We start from the raw sequence: 23,827 nt of genomic DNA, 5'->3' as shown, positions 1-23,827 counted from the left end.
GCAAAGCCCGAGTAATAAAACTGTGGAATACTTTATTGTATACATTCCAGTAAAAATAGTGTTAGAAGCGCAGTTACACCAGAAGCAACGGGTAAGAAACAAACCAGTAGACCGGAAGGTACATATATTACTCTCAAACTACCGATATACAGTTACGTCTAAATGACTTCCGTCGTAGAATACTCTCTAGACACCAGGAATGGTCATGAAATAACAAGTTAGTCTTGCATCATACTGTACTATGTTAAAATAAAAGGCTTATGGGTCATATTTAACGCCCAAAAGAGTTACCAGTTATTAGGATATTCAACATTTTGTTTAGCGAAAGTATCATGTCACGAGAATAACTAAATCCTTTGTGATGTAAACCTGTGAGCTCGACCCGGTGTGAGGCTAGAAACAGCCGCATTGACGTCATTTCACCCCTTACCATACATAACTTATGCAAATCATCATTACACGCATATTTAAACCATCAGCACCAAACAATGTATTATTCTGGCATGTAATAAACGCATTTAGATATTTTATCCCACAACGGCACACTCCACGCCCCAGGGTTATTTCCCAAGTTAATATAGGGTATGAATTCTGTCCATTACAGCAAACATGAAGGTTTTATTGGTTATATCAACGTTAACAAGGGGTATTCCATTAAAAACGGTAGGTTGGCGCAGTTTCCCTACACTCTCTCCACCATCTTTGTTACATCACCTTGCTATTCTGCCGAGAAGTCTGGGACATTCAATTGGCAAGGTTACAAAATCGTATTGAAACTTAAATATTGAGGAAATGCTTCCATGCAGAGAACGTTAAAACACGGCTTATTTTGCAAGTGTCCAAAAGACGAGAAGTTCTTTCAAGCCATTTTGGGATTCGACAGACGTAGAGCAAGTTAAACCACTACGCAAAACGTGCCATCCCTTGTACCAGGTGGAACTGTGGCAGACTGGAGAAATTTACCTAAAGACCGATTCGTAAATACCACCAACCAGGTTTCATTAAAGATAAGGGAAGTTGTCAGGGTTACGGACACAAGCCGAGACGTGTTCAAGTCACGTTGGTCCTTTTACTGAAGTAGAAGAGACTAAAGGGTGCACAGACTCCCCATGATAGCTGCGGCCTTGGCTACTAGACGATGGTTTAATTCAAATACACGGGAGCCTCCACACGCTCCACTTTCTTAACTTACCTTGGAACGCTTTCCTAGTTATGTAGAGAAACCGTTTACACACGTAGGGAACGTGGTTAAGCCATCAATGACTGAAGGTAGGAAGTGGTAAAATTACTGTAAAGCTTTATTGGTTTTGCATTTAAATGGCAATTCAGTTATTAATACGAATGAACGGCAGGATAGAGTTCATCAATAGGAGTTTACTGGAGGACCGCCACATTAGCCTTGGCAGTGAATAGAAACTTATAGAACCCTCAGCTCACGACACTTAAGCCAGATGGACTAGAAAAAATCAGGAACGAGGAATAAAGTTTGTGAAGTAACAGGTTTTATTCGCCAAAAACTTAACAAGTTCACATAAAAATGTTCACAACTTTCACAAACTTAAACTAGACTAGTTCTAAATCTTTAAAATAAATATCTGCAAGGTAAACTTCAAGGGTAGAAGGGCCAAAACATTAAGGCTAGCGACCTCAACAAGGGATTCCTTTTATTTCAACATCTACGGTAGTCACCAGGACCAAGGCGTCTCCTGCAACCTTTAATGTTTCTTCAATGTCCAGCTTCACTTCCAGCATCGTCTGGTCGTCCGTGTCCATCTCTGCCCTGATCTTCAACAACTCCTCCGCCGCGTCAATAATATCTTTTAGTTTGTTGCAAGATAACAATTGGACACAAATCTACAACATCCTCGCTCCTGGGTCTCCGGCGAAAAATACGATTAAGCCACTTCCAAACGGTGTCTACGGAGTTTGCTATCTTCCGTAGGATCCTCAGCAACTTCCTTAGTTTACGGGATGCACTGCGGGAAGAGATAATGGTGAGAGAGTCTAAGGGGCCGTACTTCTTGACAGCCTCGTGCAGGTCCTCCAGGATCTCCTTCAGTCTGGGCGCCTGCTGAGCCATCGTCGACACCGCTGGCCGGATCGTCACCACACACTTGCAGCTCTCCACTGTCACCACGCCAAGAGAACAAGGATATTTTTAGTGGGAGTTTGCGATGGAACGCTTACATACACCAACAGACAAATTTAGTCTACTTAAAAATGCAAAACGTAGACACCATTAGAGATTTATCCTGCAATTTTAACAAGTGTACAAACAAATACAAAGTTAACCTTCATAATGAAGATTAATTATTTGTGGGCCACCTAAAATGACAGGCTTTATAACCCAACTATCCAATCTTTTACTCGAGATACCCTGCCAGGGTGAAGCCCAACACTGGACACCAGCTCCGTTCGGAACCATACATAATGGGCTCTAAACGCTTATTTTTTTATTTACTTGAGCTTTTGTTTCCGAAACATTTGACCAAGCGTTGCCTTAATTGCATTAAAACTTACAAAATAACATTTATACGTTCTTATTCTATTTTAGTCATGTGCAACAGTTTAACTATATCAGTTGAACAATGCCCTATGTCAAGACATGTTCGTCCCAGCATTACACTGGATAGGATTAATAGGTAAAATGGCGACTGTACTAAACACTAGAAACATACCGGTTACGTTTAGTAGGCTGGTCGGAAGTGGTGTTGATGGTGGTAGCTCCTATTCACCTGTGTGGCAGATGATAGTCAACTAAAACTAGACAAGTTATTACATTAACTATTTCATCAATCCAGAATAAATTAGTCAACTGTAGTTTAAACTCAATAAACCAAGGTCTAATAACGAATTGGTTTAGCCAACATGAACTATTCTTGTAGCAATACACAATTTTCATCGGCATATATTCCAAGGTTAGGAACCATCTACTGATCAGACTACAGGAAGAGTACACGAGAAACAACCGCGAGTATCCAGCTGCGAGGCTCACTATAACAGCAGTACAGTAGTTCACTGACATAGTTAATGCTTTAAGTGAATATAGTTTTTCCAGCCGACATTACAATCTAAAATGCTCCAGTTAACTACACAGCAGTTAAGTAAGGCTTGACATGTTTACCAAAATAGGTTCCATTTTGCCTGCTAATAAACCGAGTAGCTCATTATAGTTTGCCATGTTAGGTCGCTTTCTGCGAGTAAATCACGTTCTCGAGTCCCTAGCTGCTGTTCACGATAAACTTACTGTACACGCGGTAGCTGCAGCACTTACCTAGTCGTAGATTTATGATCATATGCGCCATGTTAACGTTTTTCTGCAAAATTCCGAGCCAATCTTGAACCTCACGGTCATTCCGCCTATCCTGGTACATCATGCATATGTCGAATACACAAGTCTCTGAGGAGGAAAAGACGTTCAGTAAACCTCAGAAGTTACTTACAGTGAACATAGAGAAATGCGAATGCCACCTCTCGTGGTTAGTATTCCAAATTACTAGGCCAAGACCATACGAGAGACTTCAAGCCAGTTTCGTTCTGGCAGCTACCGACAATAGCATTTCAACAGTTACATCCCCTCCACTTCCTACAGTATCAAGTAGGGAGGACTCGCTCACCCAGGTAGCCTTCGAGCCCTTCGGTCCGGTCAATGACGGACCCCAAGTGCTTCTCACATATACTCGTGTACTTGGCCAGCTGTCGCTCATCAGCTCGGCACAGACGTTCCTGTAGAGACAAACATACGAATAAACAATTGGTGGAGCTTTATGCCAATTCTTACCAGGGTAATACAAGACTTGACCACTCATTGTCCATTCGTAGCCTCATCGATCCCATCAGTCAAATATTCAACTTGCAGCAATGCTTTTGTTTTACTTAAGGAAAATTACAAATAAAAATACTTTATATGGTAATAAACCTGGTTTGAGAGGACTGGTATTTTATTAATAACTTTAAACCATGATAACTTTCGAAGTATATAGTTTAAGTAAGGAAGGTAATCTAGTCTAGACAAAAAAGTAATTATCTACTTAGTTGACTTCAGAAGAAAAGTTCATAACCAAGCGAGAAGTACTCACGACTCTGGGAGGTGGACAACTCTTGCATTGCCGACATCTGTAGTCGGTCTGGTCCAGCGTCTGAAGAAAATAAAAAACATGAGAAACAAACACCGGCTGAAGTTTCCCTCCACCTCAGAAGGTAACACCTTGAACTAGTGTACCACGGTCAAAGAGCGCACCTTAAAGTAACCTTATTAAAAGATAAACCTGGCCAGAATACAAAACCTAATAATGGACTACACTCAGTGAAGCCTAGAGTCAGGTGCAACTTTCTCATAATTTGGAGAACCGATTATTGTATTCCATTACGATTTCTGGCCTCGAGTCAGGTGCAAGTAAAGTCCAGCACCTCCCCATTCAAAATTGATTAACAAGCGGAATGTCAAAGGTCTAGAAAAAAAAGCAAGTATCTCACCCTCCAGGAATGAGGGAAAGTGGACGGCAAGTACTCAAGCGGGTGCACGTCGCCCTGCCTGCTAGTGAAGTCATCAGCATCATAGAAGTTGAAGTGTCCACACAGACCGTCCAGGTTGTCTGCGTGAGTGGGGTGAGCCCACACGTCCAGACGATGGCGGCAGTGCTGCACCTGAGGTACAGCGGCTATTTTAAACAAAACCCACTATTTTTACATTAGATTTACGAGTTAAGGAAATCCAAGGAGAGATATTCCGTGGTCTATCTTAATTAAACCAGTATAAATGCACTTCAATACGGCGCCTAACTCAATTTAATGCAAGACCCGAATTTTAATAATTAAAAATGTATACTACAAGCCTCAAGGCCACAATGGTTACTGCAGCCATTTATAGCTACGGGGTCAAATATTCCTCAGTCACAAAACTTTATTCCTTTACCTTGTGAAAGTTACACCAACTACAATAATAAACTATATAGTACGCCTTCCACAAAGTTCTCCAACAACTGGGCAACACACTCCAGGAGCATCATGGCTTGGGTCATCGCGGAATGGTTGATATTCCTGGTTGCGAAGACCCAATACTTCAGACTACTGCAAGTTACTCCTCATAGTATTTACAGGTGGATAAACATCCAAAACTTGAAATAAAACTTCCTAGGAGCAACGTTCAAATTTTGTTTTTCATTGTAGGACCCTCAGAGAACTTTGCGACTGGTGTACAGTGATTCAGTATCAATCTAGAGCTCGAAAGTTAAATCACTGACCATAAGCTTAGAAGAGCCTAGTAACATAGTACACTGGCCGTTGCGCCACGCCAGAACAGGGTGAACTTTGGATGAACACCTCACGGGTTCCGCTCCAACAAGAGGCACAGCGTAGGGGTCGCCGTTCACCAGTAGCTGTAGGTTTGAGCGGCAGTCACGTACGGTAATTTTATTTAGTAGGTCTCAAACTAAATGACTAAAAAATATAAAGTTAATACTTCTGGGTAGTATATATGGACTAAGCAGCGGAGGAGTTCCTGGTATTACTCGATATTCATTTGTGCAAAGGTTTAGTTTTTTAGACACTTAAGCGAGCGCTAGTTTTGCGTTTCCAAGGGTAATAACCGCGCTCTGCTGCAGTTCGCGGCAGTTTCCTTTTCAGCATGACGTTTGTCGCCGGTCTCGTATGGACGCAAATTGCGAATTTAGAGACAAAGTCACCCTGCAAGTTTTCAAAAGACAACGGCATTGTTCATTTTTAATATACCACACAACATGAACCCCTGTGCTCTCGGATCTGAAAGAAATTGGTTCATCCCTTCCTCAAGGCCGTGGCTCTATGTTCCCCGCCATCAAAATAAATAACTCCGCCGCCAGGGCTGCATAAGCGCAGATGCTGCCCCACGATCTCGCCTACAGATAAAGCCTCAAAATACACCATATAACAAGTTCTTAACACTACATTACTGAAATAGGAAATGTAGGTTTTCATACCTACAAACGTGATTTACTTTTATTTTATAACTTGAAATTTACAGAAACTAAAGAGTTAAAAACCTGTCAACTTTTTTGTAAACTTAATTTCGGCCGCTGGTTAGTCATGAATAATTACCTCTTACTGCAAGACATTAAGCAGTTCGCGATACACCAAACAAATCAAGTTAATTTTAAAGTGATAACAGTAACTACTTAAGACTAGGAATTTCAGTATTTTTTTTATGCAGGTTTAGTGCCAAATTTATCCAAATACCATATACAAAAATATTTACTCGATGAATCATCTGGGTCGGGCACTGTACTCACATCGTCTCTTGCAATCTCTACGCCAAAACCAATTGAATGTCTACTCACGTTGAACACGCTGTGGCCCAAAGAAATCACGGTGTGCTTATGGTCCTTGAAAGTAGAGCGTCCGAGGCAGGAAGGTCCCCCAAAACACGGCTCAAAGTCACTGAACACACCAGCCTCGGGGTTATAAGTCCTGTCAGTCTGAGCCACGGAGTAGTTACAGTAGCCGTGCCAGTCGTACCGATAACCGTCGAAGGTGACGAAGTGGGGGTCGTCATATACAGAGCAGTGTTTACAACAGTCGTCTATGTCACCTCTGGGAATCCACCCCTTCCTGGTACACTGCATCACTACGCAGTGACCCGCCAACTCTGCTCCCTCAGCGTACAACAACCCGTCAAACTCACAACCTGTGGAATCTGGAGTTGTAGACTAAGCTTCCAATAAGTTGTGGGCATCTATGGTTAACGGTCCCAAGTCCGTTTAACAAAGGCAATTTTTTTTAGAGATTAAAATAGGTCACTTCTAGCCAGTGTTGCCTAGTGTCCCGCGTCTAGTTTAATTATTAAAACCCAACCAGTCAAGTTAATACAAATCCTATGAACCACTATATATGAATCAAAGAAATATTTAGTAAAATAATGATTCATTGGCGACCAAAATAAACAAGTCGCCAAGTTAATCAATTTAAGAGTGGATAGATTCAGTTAAGGTAGTCAGAAGATAAAGAAAATTACAGTGACTTCTGCCGGGGTCACCCAGGAAGCGAGGGATGATCTTGCCGTAGTTACACACTAGTTGAAGACATTTGCTGGGTAGATTGAACACCACCTGGCCATGATCCACCACGGTGTCGTTGAAGCAGCAGTCAACTTGTATGATACCGACATCTGGAAGTTAGTTGAAAAATAATGAAACATTTCACGACAGTTCATTTTATTTAACTTGCAAATTGATTATTAAAGTGAAGTTTTCTTAAATAATCATGCCAGTTTCCATTTATTAAATTAGATCTTATACAAGTACACTATAGACAAGCAAGAGTCAACATTCTAGCATGCAAGAAAGATTGCAGTGGACAAGTAGAAGTATATTGCAACAAGTATCCATTTAGGGACCCGAAAACCTATTATGAACATAGTTATATGAAACCAGTCCAGCGCAGTATATTCCTTGTATTTTAAAAGCATCTTAAATTTAACAATAGGAATTCAGAAGATTACTCAAATATTCATCGTTATACATACTTGCACTAATCAGCCGAGGTCCCTCAGGCTGTGCCGCAGCCGCCGTCAGGAGCGCCAGTAAAACACACCTCATACTCATATCTGGCGGGTTAGACCACGCGTTTTAGCTAGTACACTACTACAGGATGTAAAAGAACAGCAACAGTATTTAGTAACGTTCCAGTAATCACCATTTTAAAAATATTAAAACGTGTATGGATTCCGTTATTCACCAATTCAAACAATAGTCATGAAAAAGTAAAGTCTTCAACTGCTATAGCAACTCAGCTATTTGTATTCAAGATGAACCAAAACACTTAAGGGATCTACATGGCGATATCTACATTAAACTAACCAAATTTAAGCTTATATTAACCAACATGTACATTGTACAACTTCCATATCCGGCTTTTGAACTAACCCAAAGGAAATAACAAGCCAAACAAAACCGTCTACTATATTATGTATCAAACCAGATGACTAAACGTTTATAAACTTTGATCTTAAATTAAAAGACATAATCAAACAACAAAACAAAAGAAAACTTTAAGCTGTATAACTTAAAATACAACACAAACAATGCAAACTCACCGCCTGCAGCACCCATTACTAGCCGTACACTGACCGACGACTCACCGACGATTCCTCTTTTATACACGCTTCAACACCACTTCTCAAACTCTGATTCGCTAAAGAAATACATATATGTATTCAGAAACACACCTGATTGGTTGGCGTATATAGAGAGAACACAATTGGCTGAAGGACTTTTATCGAGAATTTTCATTGGCTGAAGGTGAGTGCGTACAGTTAACAATCACGTCGACAATTCTCCCGTTCTGTAAACATTATTGATTCGAAATAAAATACCTTTAAACGGCTAAAAGTATTCGGTTTCATTTGCATTATTATAATAAGCCTTGAACATGGACTGTATTTCACTCGAGGAAAGTATTTTATTGCCGTTATTCTGAAAGATTACTGAATGGTTCATTGTGTAATGGCTAGTTGGCACACACACACACACACACACACTCGCTCATAGATACGCTACGTTTGTATTTCTATCTATACTCTTAAAGGGTTATTGTATCCGTCTATGTCTGTTTATACTCTTAAAATTGTCGTTGTATTCATGTATTTCTATGTATGGTAGTAACGACCGTATTATATTGTGCTTATTGTTAACGTTCTACACTATACAACAATTAATTAAAAATATATAATTAATGGTCAATAAGACTTTCATAATATCTGGGAGTAATTTAGAACGTAAAAATTATCACTTTATTTACTCACCAATAACACTAAAACGCCTCTATATTCTTGTCGGTGTAAATACCTTCACAATAATAAAACGACATTATTTCTGGCAACGCAATTAGAAATAACTATTACAGTATTTTTGTTAACATAAATAAGATTACTTTATTATCTCTCTTCAACAATAACTACTTTTAGCATAGATAATTGAGTTACGCACATAAAGTACTGTACTGACTACAACCCCTCTTTCACCGCTTACCCAGCTTTCATCACTGGTTACCAGCGGCCAAGATCGTATGTACAGAAGCAGTAGATATCTCTCAAGTGTTGTCGAATTAACACTGGCTTCCCACTAGTCTTCAGTATTTCCCGACGATCGGTGTCAGTGTACAGACAAACACCAGGCAGGTAGACTTACACCAGGTCACAGAAGCACACTTGTAGTCTTCTTTAAGAGTCAATAATTCTTCACAACACTGTTCACAGGGTAATGTCTAACAGCTGGAACTCTCACTTCGAATATATGACCAGCACAATACTAGTGTACAATTCCTTAGTCTGGTCACTTAATATTGATCACAAAAATTCCACAGTACTTGCGTAACAATTATCTCCAGTTGTTCTACCAAGCTTGTTGTCCCTTAAACCCTGAGAAGAAACCGTTGACTGTCCTCTTTGGCAGCTCTCGAGTTTTTATAATATACTCTACGTCTCGCCAGACGCCTACAGTAGACTAGAGCATCTAGGGACATCCATCACAGGCGCTACACGTTGGAACGAGAACTCCTGGATGATCTAGGCTTTCAATAATAAGTAAATCATAAAAAAAATGATGCAACACATTCTAGAATAATCTTAGATAAGTAATACATCAATATATTCAAGAAAATTTTTCTAGATTAGCCAACATAACTGCAAATACTCGTATAAATAACAGTATTGTAGCTATTCATGTTTTGGCAAGATTTGTTTAAGTGTTTCATCCTCTGTTTTGTTTCGTCCTTTAGTAGTGGTAGTAGTACTAGTATTTTATTTGTATATTCTTTGTTATTTAATTTCATATATTTATTTATAAATTACTATTATGTTAGAATTTAATTAATACTAAAAAAAATGGAATTAAAGTGTAGCCAACATTTCGAAAGGTATATCGGTTGTACGGAAATATTTTAATAAATTAAAAATCTTCCACTATTAAATATCCCTCCCTTTCTTATTTATCCAATTATCATTATTAATCAACTGTCCATAATAAGGAGGAATAAATAAAACGAAAATAAATAAATAACTCATTTTAAGGAATTATTACCAAAAGTGTTAGGCCCATAGCATCGTTTCATCAGTAGCCTCAATGCGTCAGGGAATCACTTAACATCTGTTCAATCAAATCACTCGCCACTATTTCAGTGCCATAATATACAAGAAAAATTATAAGAGAGAATCAGGAAACCTAATTCGTAAAGGAAAAAGGCTTAGAAACTATTTAAACCACGATATTTGTGTAGTCCCTTGGCTAGTGAGATTCTCGAAGCGTTGCTAACAACAACAACCTGTAATTGTGAAGGTTTATTTAAGTGTCTCAGAACAAAACACCAAGGTGATCGTCTTCATGTACCCGGTTATACTGGATCCTGATTTTCTTACACGATTTGTATGGGCAAAGAGACACGAAATCCGAGGTGAGAAGAAGAACCAAGTGGTAGTTAGCCTTGATGAAGGGAGACGTTCAGGAGAAGATATTCATTTCTGGAATAGAGGATATTGGAGAATTGCAAAGTTTATTGAACAATCTGTTCTGTGTTACAAGTGGTGGGGCCATAGGTTCCTCAATTTGCAATAAGAAGCCACAGATGCGTGTTGCCCAGTAGCAGAGCATGGGGGAAAAGGAGGAAGGACGAAGAGTTGCTGGAGACAACTCTACCTTAGAACGTGTGGGTGGAAGAAGAGGATGGAGCAGAGTAATACAGGTACAGGAGCTGCACCAAAAGATAAGGTAATTGACGATGTGTATGGTGTAGTATAGTTGAACTCAGATGCTTAGAAAAAAGTAGAGTACAACCAGAAGGTAATTGACCATTTTGTTAACATATAAATGTGTATGTTGAACTAAAATGAAAGAAGGTTGAAAATAATATAGTGATAAATTCTGACAAAATATCTTTGGTATGGGTGACCGGAAATGTGGGGTGGGGTGACATACCCGAAGTATTACATGATAAGGTATTAGCCTGAGTTAAAAAAACAGTGAGAGAATAAGGTTAGTTTCTGTTGTTAATAGGGAGGACACTAGTTTAAGTATACTTTCATGGAATGTAAATAGCTTACGTCCTCGGACCACAGATGTGCATGCTTACGTATACACTGTTGTATAAGATGGATGTTATAGCCTTACAAGAGACGGGTTTAAGCTATTATCAATGTTTCTGTTTACCAGCTAATGATATAAATAATACAAGAGGTCTGTTAACTTATGTTCGGAAAAATGTACTGGTTGAATTGGTAACAGCTGACAAGCAGAATGGGGTTGAAAGTTTGTGTTAAAATCTACGTCCAAGTGAGGTCTATATGTATTGTTAACATCTATGTACGTAAATCCTCAAAGTTTGGATATTGATGATATGCCTGAGTGCCCATTTAATGTTTCTAGTATTTTGGTTGATGATGTTAATGCTAGACACGAAGTCCTGGGTACTATGGGATCCAGCAACATTAATGGAAGGAGATGGTTACATTTCTTGGAGGAGTTTGATGATAATGAAATATTGTGGAACCATGAGCCTACCCACATACATGCAGTATGTTTTAATACATGTGGAATAAGAGGGATTGCTGAGATAGTTAGGGATTTACTTGGTGATCATTTTGCATTACGAATTACTGTACATGTTAACAAAATACAGAAGTTAATTAAGCGGAAAAGATATTGGTTGCCGGAAGACAAAAAAGAGGAGCTACTATACCAAAGGATGTTGAAATATTTTATGATGATTTATTACATATTATTGATTCTGTTTTGACAAGTAAGGGTAAATATAAAGGAGAAATAAATAATGGAAAACGTAATATGTATGTTAAAGACAAATTGGTTCAGGGCTGGAGTAAACTCTTTAGAACGGTGCAAAGAGAATGGAGTGTAAATCCAAATGATAATGAAATCATGGAAGTACTGATAGAAACAGCAAAAATGTGTAGAGGCGAGGAATAAATACTGGACAGACTTTTGAGGGAGACTCGCTAAAGACAAGAGCTTGGGTGACGTATGGAAGGAAGTGAATAAAGTGGGAGGTGTTGGAAGCAAGGGCAACGGCTACCCTGACCCACAGGGCAGGGCCAGTCAACTTAGTAGGAAATGGGTTGGGACTGCTAGTTTTGCCGAACTACCCCCGAGTGTGCAGGCCTCATTATAAAGTAAGAATAGACTTAGGCGTGAGTTAGTATAAAGTCAGTGTACACTGGAGGATGATACATGTGTTCCTATAATGAGGCGAGTTATTATATGCGTTTAAAAGGGGAAAGTCTACGGCACCCGGTGATGATGAAATAACATATGATATCCTTAACTGTCTGGCTGGTATGAGAGAAGGGCCCCTGTTAGACTTGTTTAATGTCTTATAATGGAGGTTGTATCCCTCTTAAGGGAAGAAAGCAGTAATTATACCAATACCAAAGAACAATGGAAAGTGCCTTCAATCTTAAGTGATTTTTCTATAATATTATTATGAGTTGATGTCTGTCATTATGAGTTGATTGTCTATAACCATCAATGTCGTGTAGGTATTTATGAGTTTATTACCTACAATGATGCGTTTTGTCTGATGCTGTACTGCCACTTTTAAATAATGAGTTGCCTGTCAGTAATTATGAGGAGCTCCGTAATCACGAGAATAATAATATTGAAATAATGAACTGAGAGTTTATAATCATGAGGCTATTAGTATCTCATGAGCCACAACTAAATATGTGGGGGATACATATCACTTTCATGAAGATTGTGTTTCATGTGGATAAATGTACAGTAAAACGACAAATATCTCTTGAGGAATTTATTGTAGGAAGTCTCAAATACACCACTACACACCCTGCTGCTCTCTATGTAATATTCAAAATAACTCTTTTTCTATCATGGCACAGATAGAAATAGCAGAATTGATCAAATATATTTCTTTTATTGTTTTGATACAAACATAACAGCAATGAGATTCAATATATATAGATCATCCAAAAAAATAAATGAAAAAGATAAAATATATAATCATCTGTCTTCAGTAAAATTTGACATATATTATAAGTAACTCTAATATGTAATTATATATTTGTACGTAACATACTGAAACCATCTTATCCGTACACAATAAGGTTATACTGTACTATGGGTATAACAGAGAGCTGACTTGGTCTCTCAGTATGGTGAGATCAAGGTACTAAGATCACGCTACGTTCAGATTACGGTACATTGCGATCACACACATCTCGTTACTTTATGAATATAACTTAAGTACATAATTTCAGTTAAATGAAATTCTGACTTATATCTTAGGAGTTGTTTGGCTGTGAGAATGTACAAGTGACCAGGCTCAGTGATGAAGGATCTTGTGTACATTGTGCAGTGTTTCTCTTCTACTGATGCCTGATCAGTTGGAGGCGTTGTGTTGTCAAGTTCACTCTTGATACGGTAACATCTATACCTATTTAAATTAACAGCTTTCTTTCAATGGTTGTAAAAGCGTACATACTTTTCACAACTTCAAGAGTTGTACTCGTTTAAATACTCTTACTGTACATCTTTTATGTGGTTATATAGTGTACTTATTGTAAGTGGTTATATCAAGTGTACTTTAATTGTACATATTTAAATAGGTTAGGAAGTGTACATATAGTTTCATTTTTAACTTGTGGTTGTACACAGAAAGTGGTGATGGTAACAGTAGGGAGCACAATGATAAATAAGAACATCAGTCTTGAAAAGTCATCATACAGTAACAACAGCTTAGAGTATACTCAATACACCAAGAAATTCAGGTATGCCATATCTGACCGATGCTCTGTCGATAACGTATAATAATAACCTTTATTTGTGTTGTGTATCATGAAGCAGTTTCTTCTTTACAGACTACAATGGCCAACGGATAAGTATCAATCAATACACAGGAATACTTCACTTAGTGCATAACCTTTACAGTACATGTCATGAATACACCGAACCTCGTTTGGGTCTTTGAATGTGGGTACTTGACGATGGAACCACACTCCGAGCGCTCGACATCGGATTATTGGCGAAGGAACCTCATTTTGAGTGTTCCTAAGTGGGTTGTTGACGAGTTTCTTTATAAACCCATGATTGGGATACAGCAACACTGGCGCTGACAAAATATATAAGAATTTGATTATCAACAAGGGGAAAAGAGGGGTGAAGAAAGTCTTGTAACGGTTCCCAGCCTCGGCAAGTAGGTGTTGTTTATTATGACGTTACAGTGAGTGCGATCTAAGAGAGAACCTACGACAGAGAGATGAATAAACATTATAGATAGTCACAACACCAGATACAGAACGGATAGTAAGATTTGGAGGGAATTTAGAGGAAAAAGGAGAGGAATTCTCATACCTATTGTAGTCAGAACCATCTGTTGTCACGAGTCACAGGACACTACACGCCTTTGTAGATATAACGCTCACATGTATTCATTTAGTTAAAAAAAAATCTGGATTCGCTAATCTAATAGCTATCGTTTTCTTAATTGTTATCTAATGTTCAACGGGGTATAAGAATTGTTATAGGAAGATGCCCCCTTCATTATTTGTCACTTGTTTTTATTTTCATCTGATCCTGAGTAACTAATGCAGAGCTAAGTTGTTTATAAATCATAAAAACTGATAAAACGTCAAAACAATAATGCACAATTCTCCTTACTTCACCAGCAACATATCCAATACTAAAAATACGTAATGAATAAAATCACTAAACCACTTACTTTCGATTATTTATTTATGTTTTTGTTTTCAGGCGATACGATCCAACCTAAACTAACTTAACCATAACTAATCTATTTGGGTCAGTCTCGGGTAGGATCATGTCATCTATAAAGATAAATAAAGTCTAGCGGTTCTATTCGTGTAATTTTATAAACATTTTCTTTGGTAACTTTGCCTCTTCGAGTTTCTTTTATATTTTAAGGGATAACTTGTGTAAATACTAAATTGTTTGCATGAGTAGAGACAGTTAGGGCTTCTTGGTCCATTTTCTATCTGTTACCTCTCGTTATCTCAGGATTAATCCGTGAACACCCCAGATTATTTACTAGAAGTTGTAGTGTGTAACATATAAACATTTTCCTTCGTTTCTCCTTTTTTTTTCATTCTCGATGAGGTAAGTAACAAAATTCATGGTGTTAAGCAAGATAAAATACGATGTTTGCATGGAGAATGGGAGGGGGGGATCCCAAGCTAGATTTTCTAAAAGTTTTCTTTCATAAAAAACATAAAAAAATTCTCGTGATTTTAAATTTATAGGAACATTTAAAACAGCTAAAACGATATTTTCTTGATCATTTTTTCTTCTCAATCGTACAGGAAAAACCATCGACAATCTCCCAGCTGCTGACACAGAGGTTCTTGGGATATAAAATACGGTAATGTCAATCTATGTAATGGTGAAGCAATTTTATATATATATATATATATATATATATATATATATATATATATATATATATATATATATATATATATATATATATATATATATATATATATATATATATTCATTTTTTTTTCAATTTGTATCCGAACAGAAGAAACTAGTATAAACACGAAATACAATTACACAGAGAATAATAGGATGTTAGATTTACACGAACATCTCTCCCCTGGTTTTCATTTTCAATTTGGTGTTTCTTTCAGTTGTTCAGGAGTAACTCGTAAAAATCTCACCAAGTCGAGATGTTGATTATTAGAAAGCCATTGAACATAAAGGGAAACATAAAGGCCTGAATGTTATCAACGGCATCAATGTTTAAGCCGAAATATTATAGAGTTGGCCAGACTGGGTTATATATAGGAGGCACCCTAGAAGAAGGTGTGTAGAGGGCGAGGAAGGGGTCAACACCAGGGAGGAATGGGCCTCATCGCCGTCTCTTCATGGTCTCGAAGTCGCCCAGACCTCCGGTGAACAGGTCATTCGAGGCGTCCCAGTCTACGGACCTCTTGTACAGTGGTCGGTTGTCGTCCTCCTCCTCATCCAGGTATGAGTCCTCGTCGTCCTCGCCTTCCTGTACGCTGCGTCGTCTCCTGTCGTCGAGGTCTCTCTCAATGGGAGGTTTCATTTCTACCAGTAAGTCGCTATCCTCCAGGTTCCTCTTGGCACGATTCTCCTCCTCTTCCTGCTGTAACTGTTGCAGCATCCTCATTTCCTGCTCCCCCACGCGCTTCCTCATGGTATAGAAGTCACCAAAGCCGCCATTGAAGGTATCGCCGTAGAACCCGCTGGAGTCCATCTCGGGGCGACGTTTATCAGCTTCCATGTCGTCTCCTACTTGACGCTTTCTTCTCGTTATCTCCTTTTCCACTTCTCCTGGTGTTTCTGCCTTCTCCTCTTCATCCTTCTTCTTCATTGTGTTAAAGTCACCAAATCCTCCTGAGAATGTGTCACCATAGAAACCACTCGAGTCCATCTCTGGCCTCTTCTTCATGGTGGAGAAGTCTCCGAACCCTTGGCTGAAGGTGTCTCCGTGGAAGCCACTGGCACCCATCCCCAGGCGACGCTTCTTCATGGTGGAAAAATCGCCGAAGCCTTGGCTGAAGGTGTCTCCATGGAAGCCACTGGCGCCCATACCCAGCCTCCTCTTCTTCATGGTGGAGAAGTCTCCGAAGCCTTGGCTGAAGGTGTCTCCATGGAAGCCACTGGCGCCCATACCCAGCCTCCTCTTCTTCATGGTGGAGAAGTCTCCGAACCCTTGACTGAAGGTGTCTCCGTGGAAGCCACTGGCGCCCATCCCCAGGCGACGCTTCTTCATGGTAGAGAAGTCTCCAAAGCCCTGACTAAAAGTATCTCCATGGAAGCCACTGGCGCCCATACCCAGCCTCCTCTTCTTCATGGTGGAGAAGTCTCCGAACCCTTGACTGAAGGTGTCTCCGTGGAAGCCGCTGGCACCCATCCCCAGGCGACGCTTCTTCATGGTGGAAAAATCGCCGAAACCTTGGTTGAAGGTGTCGCCATGGAAGCCACTGGCGCCCATACCCAGCCTCCTCTTCTTCATGGTAGAGAAGTCACCAAAGCCTCCGGAGAAGGTGTCGCCATGGAAGCCGCTGGAGGTCATATCAGGGCGCCTCTTGTCCGGAGTTTCCGTCTCGGAGGGTTGTGCCTCTCTCTTGTTGCGCTTAACAGGTGAGAAATCTCCGAAGTTGTGGGTGAAAATTCCCTCATGGAAACCCTGGGCGCCCATGTCGTTCGGTGCCCTCTTCCAGTCGTTGGAGGCCAAGGAGAGGAGGTAAGGATTGATGGACCTCTTGTAACTGTGCATGAAGTGCTGGGGGATGTATACGTCTAGGTAGGGGTCGTGTTTCTTCATGCCGCCCTCGCTGAAGAAGTGCTGGGGGTAATAAGCATCGACATACTCGTCCCTCTTCCTGGGCACGCCGTTGGGTAGGTCCTTCTGGTAGTAATCTGCTGCAGCCTCGCTACTTCGCTTAACTGTTTTCTTTGCAAAGGCCACCATAGGGTCGTATCCCAGGCTCTGGAGGTAGGGATCGTAGGTATCGTCTCTCTTTGACCAGGCCATCATGGGGTCGTAGCCGATACTCTGCATGTACGATTCATATCCGTTCCTTTTGGCTTCCCTTTTGCCCCAGGCCATCGAAGGGTCGTATCCAATAGACTGCATGTATGACCCGAAACCTGGATCATAGTTCTTCTTGGCCCACGCTGACATAGGGTCGTATCCGATGGCGGTCATGTAGGCATCGGAGCCGTCGGTGGAGCGCTTAACCACGGCCTTGGAGGAGGAGAATAGACCCTCGTCGTGGGATGGTGCTAGGACGTTGGACTCCGGACGGGAGAGTGGTGGAGCCCTCTTAAAACCCTCGGGGAAGATGCTCGACAAGACTCCTCCGTCAGTCGCCGCCTCTGTAACATATTGTTGGTATTAGCTACTGGGCATTGGGAAGACTTAGAAGGATGAGCAGTGGATTAGACTATCATTTTGTAACATATGAGTGCAGTGCTATCCAACACATACAGAGAGAGAGAGAGAGAGCAGTCGCAATAGATCAATGTCATAATCAGAATACAGGGAAATCTTGGCCACTGGCTACAAGGGGCGTGTAGGAGTGTGGGGACTTGGCTATGGTGCGATGTGTTTCTTTCGCATGATCAGTTTATATGTATGATTATCTCTTTATGAGTATAGTTGGTGGAAGAAAAACTCGGTAATGAGACAAGAGTATTACATTCTCTTCCTTTTCGACCAGAGAATAAAGTAGCTATTCCTGTTTCCTTCACTCTTATTGTTTCTTTCACCAAATATACTCATATGTGTTAATATCTCTCATTATCTCTGTCTATCTCCGTTTTATTCGTCTAACAGTCTGCCTGTCTATCTGCCTCTATGTATTATTTAAAGTACTGTAATCTCATTAATTTAAATAACCGCCAAAATAATAAGTATTTAAATATTAGTTTATAAACCAAAAACACTTACAGTTCTTCTTCGGCATAACAATATAGATAGTGCATCACAAGCATTACAAATCCACCATTAACATAGAAAGTACATCAGTACCATAAAACTATATCATTACTGTCAAAATTACACCATTACCGTCAAAAATACATCGACTAAAAATACATGATTACCGTAAAAATCCACCATTACCGTCACAAATACATTTACTAAAAATACATGATTACCGTAAAAAATCCATCATTACCGTCAATAATACATCATCAATTAAAATCCACGCGAAGCTTTGGTACAGTTCCACGACGGGTCAAACAGCGGTACTCAGTGTTACGACATTTCCTAAGTTATCCATAAAACGTAAAGTGACCTCCGAGGAAGCCTATTATAGTCAGTGTGCATAAATGATCCGTTGCTTAACATGAATACAAAGGTAAACATTATATATTATCTAATCATCCAAAGTGGAGTAACAGTCTGTTTCTTTACTGTACAAAAAAAGGGACTTATATTTCCCCGAAGAACTGACCCAATGCTCAATATTGGTACTCTCCACTTCCTGTTTTTCAATTTGTATTTCCATTTCTTATTGTTTTCTGTGACTTGCCGAGGGGTAAATAGCGGAACTAAGTGTTGGTTCTGTTGGGTGTTCCTGCATCGTTTCTCAGCCGAAGATAATTAGGGATATTGTAATACCTTTTATCAACACGTGTGAAATGTTTTGAGATCCATTTTCATTGTTGGTGTCATTGAGTGAGAGGTAGTTTTTATGTTATCAGTGAGGTAAGTGGCCCGGTGACAAAACTACACACAGAATTATTGCCGAAACGCAAACTTGTTTTTACAGCTTCTCTCCTCAAGGAATATCAAAATTCAATTGCTATTTCTCTCCTTCCTTACTTGAGTAGATGACGCCTTCCTCAAACTTTTGTCTCCTCCTATAGTCAATAGTATTTCCTAATCTGGTTCATTAAATACAAACCAAAACGAGAATATATTGTATGTACAGATAAACAAACGATATTCCAGGTGGGTTTATTACAGTAAACAACAGTGTCTGAAAGTAATCCTGTAAAGAAGGCGAGGATGGACTGCCCCCGGCCAGCGTCCTCCGCCTCTTACAATCCAGTTATGGGGACACGTGTTGCCTCCTACAGCGCCCCTGGCAAGCCATATGGGATCTATCAGCCCTCTTAATACGTGGAAATAGTCACACGTTTCCATTTCCTAACGTCAATGAACAGATGTCCAGCACATATTGAGAAGATCTGGGTCGCGAGCAAGAAAGGAAGAGTCATAAGAATATTCCTTTTGTGTCAGTATTAAGTGTGGGGGTGGATTCAGTAAACGTAGCCTATGGTCACACTGTAGTATTATTTAAGAATCAACATTATAATATATTTTGCGAGTAGTGCCTGGGGATGGTCACACAAACACAAAACGACTGGTGTGGGTTATGAGTAAGCTGCTTCAGTGACCGTCATGTATAGAGCTGCCGGCATAACCAAAGTTAGGTTAATGAAGTTCAGTCTTAGAAGTTCATATCAAGTGATTCTGATAGTGTGTCGGTATAGAACTGACACAGGAGAATAAAATAAAGGTTACAAAAATAAAAGGAGATAGTAACATCATAGAGTCCACTGTTTAAACTGGACCTAGGCGATGTCACTTTAGCCCGTCTAAGAGAAATTCAACATCGTCTGTGTGTTTGTAAACAAGAGAGAACTTCAAGAAACTACAAGCCAATAACAGACACACCATCAATTATAAAGCATATTCCACAGTCTTGGCAATGCTTAGACATTACCCGGGTGTTGCCTCAGACTCCTGTGGTTCCCGCCAATCCTTCAGCAATACCAGGGCGTCAATGATGAGTCCATTTGTTTATTAATGTTAAACGCCGTGGAGCACATACGAGTAATCTATTCACACCCCTTGTGATTAGTTCAATGATTATAAGTTCCTAATACAGCTAGAGACGCAATAGCTTATAATGTCGTAATTGAATGAATATTAGTCTTAGTATGACTTGATATTTGTTCTATTGACAATGTTGTAATATATTTTTTCAACAATAAAGATTTTTTTAGCACGTACAGTAAGTCAGCTCCTACACTAAAAGGTAAACATTATTGATCAGACAGTATAAAACAAGTAAGTGAACTAATTCGTCATGGTTGGCTTCATTACTATGCCGTCTCATAGCGTGAGGACGTAATTCCTGTGCATTATTCTTTTCCAATAATTACAGTCACACATGATGTCTTGGTTTGTGGGTCGAGCGTCTTAGACCTCCTTGTGTTGGGTCGACAGGTCATTTCCCTTTTAAATTTTTCTTTGTAGGTTTCGCGTTCGATTAATAGTGAGTTGAAGGCCATATCCTGAAAATTAATGACCCATTGTTCTCCCATATTCAAATGAGACCTTGTACACACACACACACACACACACACACACACACACACAGTTTCAAGATAACTTAAATTTGATTTTTTTTATAACTAGATATGGGGGTCACAGGTCAAAGATTGTCTCAAAATTAGGAATATTCACTTGCCTCTCCCTTATACTAGAAGCAATATAAATAATGTTTTTTCCAAAGATACTCCCTCACAGAACAACACTGTTACCGAGTGGACACAACACTCGGCCCTAACCGTGAACGGGTATATCTACTGTAACTACAATTGGGAAAGTGAAGATAGTCGGGTGCAGTGTGGGCCACATTGTCATGTTATGTACCATGGCTTTAATAGTACTGGACCTCTACTGCCCCAAACAGGCCGTTGGGGTACACATTCACTAACAGATATTGTCAGATTTAGAATTTTATGATACTGTATATTGATGGTGTGGAAAGATTAGGCAGAGAAAAAACAAATCTGGGAGGGCTATTACTATTATTATTATTACTGTTTTATTATTATTATTATTATTATTATTATTATTATTATTATTGTTGTAAAAAGCCACCAATATAACACCTAACGGTAACATTAATTAGTGTTTGTATCTGGTGCCATCACTGAAATGTTGAAATTGATGTTAACTCAGTGAGACTTTTAAATGCATCCACAATTACTGAGGGGAGGGACGTGTAGGTGGGTGTAGGGGAGTGCAGGTGGTTGTAAGTGGGTGTGGGTGTACTGTAGGTGGTTATAAGTGGGTGTAAGTGGGTGGAAGTGGGAATAATGGAGTGTAAGTGGGTGTAGGTGGGTGGAAGTGGGAATAAGGGAGTGTAGGTGGGTGGAAGTGGGTGTGGGTGTAGGTGGTTATAAGTGGGTGTAGGTGTAGAGGGTGTCGTTGGAGTCGGGACAAAAGTTTGCTCCCCGTTGTGAAACAGTCACGGGAATGAGTCCGGGAACACAGGCTTCATTAGGGGTCGACAGCTCATGTTGCAGGGAGCGAACTTTTGACCCCGGGTGAAAGTGGTTGTTGGTGACGGTGTGGTAGTATATTATTAACACAGGCGGGTGCTGTATTGGGTTGTGTATTAATCGATATGATCATAGTGGTCCTCACCATCTTGGTTGACTTGAGGTTGGAAGTTGTGGTTGTCGTCATTAGGCTGCTGGTGGTGGTTGACGGGCGCAAGGGGATGGTTGTTGACTGTATTGTGATGGTCGTCAGTGGTGGTGAGGCTGGTCTCTGCAGGGCGTGGGGGAGGTACAGGGTCGCCCACCACCATGGCCGCCTGGACCAACAACGCCCATAACACCACGCTCTGTAAAGAGAAGTGAAAGACCGCGTGTTAAGTGAGGGTCTAAATTCCGGTTTAATTTAGGTTAACTTACCATTAACTTTAGATAACTCGATTTAATTTTTGTTTTGGGGTGAGTTTAGTTAAGTGAGTGAGAATACGTGGAACCTAGAGAGAGAGAGAGAGAGAGAGAGAGTCGGCATCATTTGAATATGGTAATACCTACCCTGATTACCAGCCATTTAGCGGGAGTTTCACATAATGTTGACATCAAACGGTTTAGATTTCTTTTTAATTAACAATAACAGTTAATTTTATTCATTTCCTCTTTTATCATTTTTATTATTATTTCATTACCATTGTCTTTGTTTATTGCGTGGAGGAGCGCACTAAAGGTTATCATGTCTGCAGTAATATGTACACGAGTTGATACGAAACAAAAAGAGAAAGAGAGCGAGGAACAATAGAGGGAGAGTGAGAAATAAAGCGAGTGCGTGAGAGAGAGAGAGAGAGAGAGAGAGAGAGAGAGAGAGAGAGAGAGGGAGGTGTGGTTGAGTTAATGTGAGAATACCTGCACATTACCACACCTGTACTATCTCATTACCGAAACAGCAGGGTGAGGATTTGGTGGAGACTATATGGTGGTGAATGACGACTCTCTCTCTCTCTCTCTCTCTCTCTCTCTCTCTCTCTCTCTCTATTGTTTCTCTTTTTCTTTCGTTCTCTTCTCTCAATTTGTCACTGTCTGGTTTTTCTCTGGCGTTCTTTTACTCCTTTTATTTTAATCTCTTGTGGTTGAACCCTTTCATGGATGATGGCTTAACCCTTTGATGGATGATGGTTTAACCCTCCGAGAAAGATGTTTTAGCCCATTGAGAACTATGCTTAGCCCTTTGAGAACTATGCTTAATCCTTTGAGAAACGAGGGATTAATCTTTTCGTCCCCCCCCCTTAATGGTTAACTGTTACTTAGGCTCGCGGGAAGGGTATCCACTGTACCAGGGCTGAGACCATAATGGGCCATAAATGATGACTATCTGTCACCTTCATCATACTCACCCACTAACACAGGGAAGAGGAAGGAATCAGGTGTTAATAGATGATGTGGTTTATGGCAGTCTCCACCCACACACCCGAGAGAGAGAGGTGTGTGTGTGTGTGATTGCCGTTGATTATAATGGAATCTATCTGTGAATTGGGTTCGCTTACGGGCGGGTTCATGTGGCAAGGAGTAAAGACTAAGGTTGTGGGGTGAGGTATAGGACTGTTCCTCGTGCGTTATTGTTGTCGTTCGTCTCCGTTTTCTTTTACACTGTAACAGTTTAAACGAAGAAGACTGACTGTTGTACATCAATCTTAAATTCTCTGTATGGTGAAGACGCGGGAAATACTGCAACTGGTGTACCGTTTTGTTTGTCATACAGAAGGGGATACAGGGTACTGATATTGTAGTGTAAGGTCCCATTTTCCTTGGGATATCAACAGGGATACTATTACATATCAGGATCTCTTTTGGTTGTGGTATTTTAATGATATGTTCTTGGTAGTATTGATCAGTGCTTTCTCTTCAGGATGGGAAATGTGTCAGGTTTCATTTTGTTATCATAAATGGGAGAAACTATTTGACATGTATCGGCGGCAGTTCATATATTACGGGCTGTCAAGTTACCGAAGGAGGTCAAGTAGGTAGAGCTAAGGGCGTCTGTGGTCAAC

General features: G+C 40.0%; 2 protein-coding genes across 4 annotated transcripts; both read right to left on the bottom strand.

Moving 5' to 3' along the window:
* Positions 1-1,489: 1,489 nt before the first annotated feature.
* On the bottom strand, positions 1,490-8,087 carry LOC121853098 (mucin-5B-like). 2 transcript variants are annotated; one of them, XM_042347034.1, is made up of 11 exons: positions 8,069-8,087; positions 7,499-7,579; positions 6,989-7,141; positions 6,315-6,661; positions 5,244-5,378; positions 4,477-4,647; positions 4,080-4,139; positions 3,618-3,726; positions 3,275-3,400; positions 2,679-2,735; positions 1,490-2,127 (listed from the first exon to the last, which is right to left on the bottom strand). In XM_042347034.1, the coding sequence occupies exons 1-10, from the start codon at positions 8,082-8,084 to the stop codon at positions 2,728-2,730; spliced, it is 1,206 nt and encodes a 401-aa protein (XP_042202968.1). In that variant the 5' UTR covers positions 8,085-8,087; the 3' UTR covers positions 1,490-2,127; positions 2,679-2,727. The 2 variants fall into 2 exon arrangements, with proteins under 2 accessions (XP_042202968.1, XP_042202969.1); XM_042347035.1 differs by having other exon boundaries at positions 1,490-2,091.
* Positions 8,088-12,771: 4,684 nt separating this feature from the next.
* LOC121880472 lies at positions 12,772-22,162 on the bottom strand. Of its 2 annotated transcripts, XM_042387671.1 has the most exons (3): positions 21,937-22,162; positions 16,611-17,861; positions 12,772-16,529 (listed from the first exon to the last, which is right to left on the bottom strand). In XM_042387671.1, the coding sequence occupies exons 1-3, from the start codon at positions 22,100-22,102 to the stop codon at positions 15,862-15,864; spliced, it is 2,085 nt and encodes a 694-aa protein (XP_042243605.1). In that variant the 5' UTR covers positions 22,103-22,162; the 3' UTR covers positions 12,772-15,861. The 2 variants fall into 2 exon arrangements, with proteins under 2 accessions (XP_042243605.1, XP_042243604.1); XM_042387670.1 differs by having other exon boundaries at positions 12,772-17,861.
* Between the last annotated feature and the right edge of the window lie 1,665 nt (positions 22,163-23,827).

This window comes from Homarus americanus, unplaced genomic scaffold, assembly GCF_018991925.1.
Source record: "Homarus americanus isolate GMGI-L3 unplaced genomic scaffold, GMGI_Hamer_2.0 scaffold15794, whole genome shotgun sequence".
Classification (NCBI taxonomy): domain Eukaryota; kingdom Metazoa; phylum Arthropoda; class Malacostraca; order Decapoda; family Nephropidae; genus Homarus; species Homarus americanus.
The sequence above is the reverse complement of the archived record's forward strand: the minus strand, read 5'-3'. Positions and strand labels throughout refer to the sequence as shown.

What these genes read in the sequence shown, in the direction of transcription:
- LOC121853098 (XM_042347034.1), bottom strand. An exon ending in CTTTCCCTCATTCCTGGAGG is followed by an intron (nt 4,140 to 4,476) that starts GTGAGATACTTG and finishes TATTTTCTTCAG; the next exon opens with ACGCTGGACCAGACCGACTA. An exon ending in GTTGTCCACCTCCCAGAGTC is followed by an intron (nt 3,727 to 4,079) that starts GTGAGTACTTCT and finishes TTGTCTCTACAG; the next exon opens with GAACGTCTGTGCCGAGCTGA.
- LOC121880472 (XM_042387670.1), bottom strand. Translation starts at nt 22,102, where the DNA reads ATGGTGGTGGGCGACCCTGTACCTCCCCCACGCCCTGCAGAGACCAGC. An exon ending in ACCTCAAGTCAACCAAGATG is followed by an intron (nt 17,862 to 21,936) that starts GTGAGGACCACT and finishes AATATGTTACAG; the next exon opens with AGGCGGCGACTGACGGAGGA.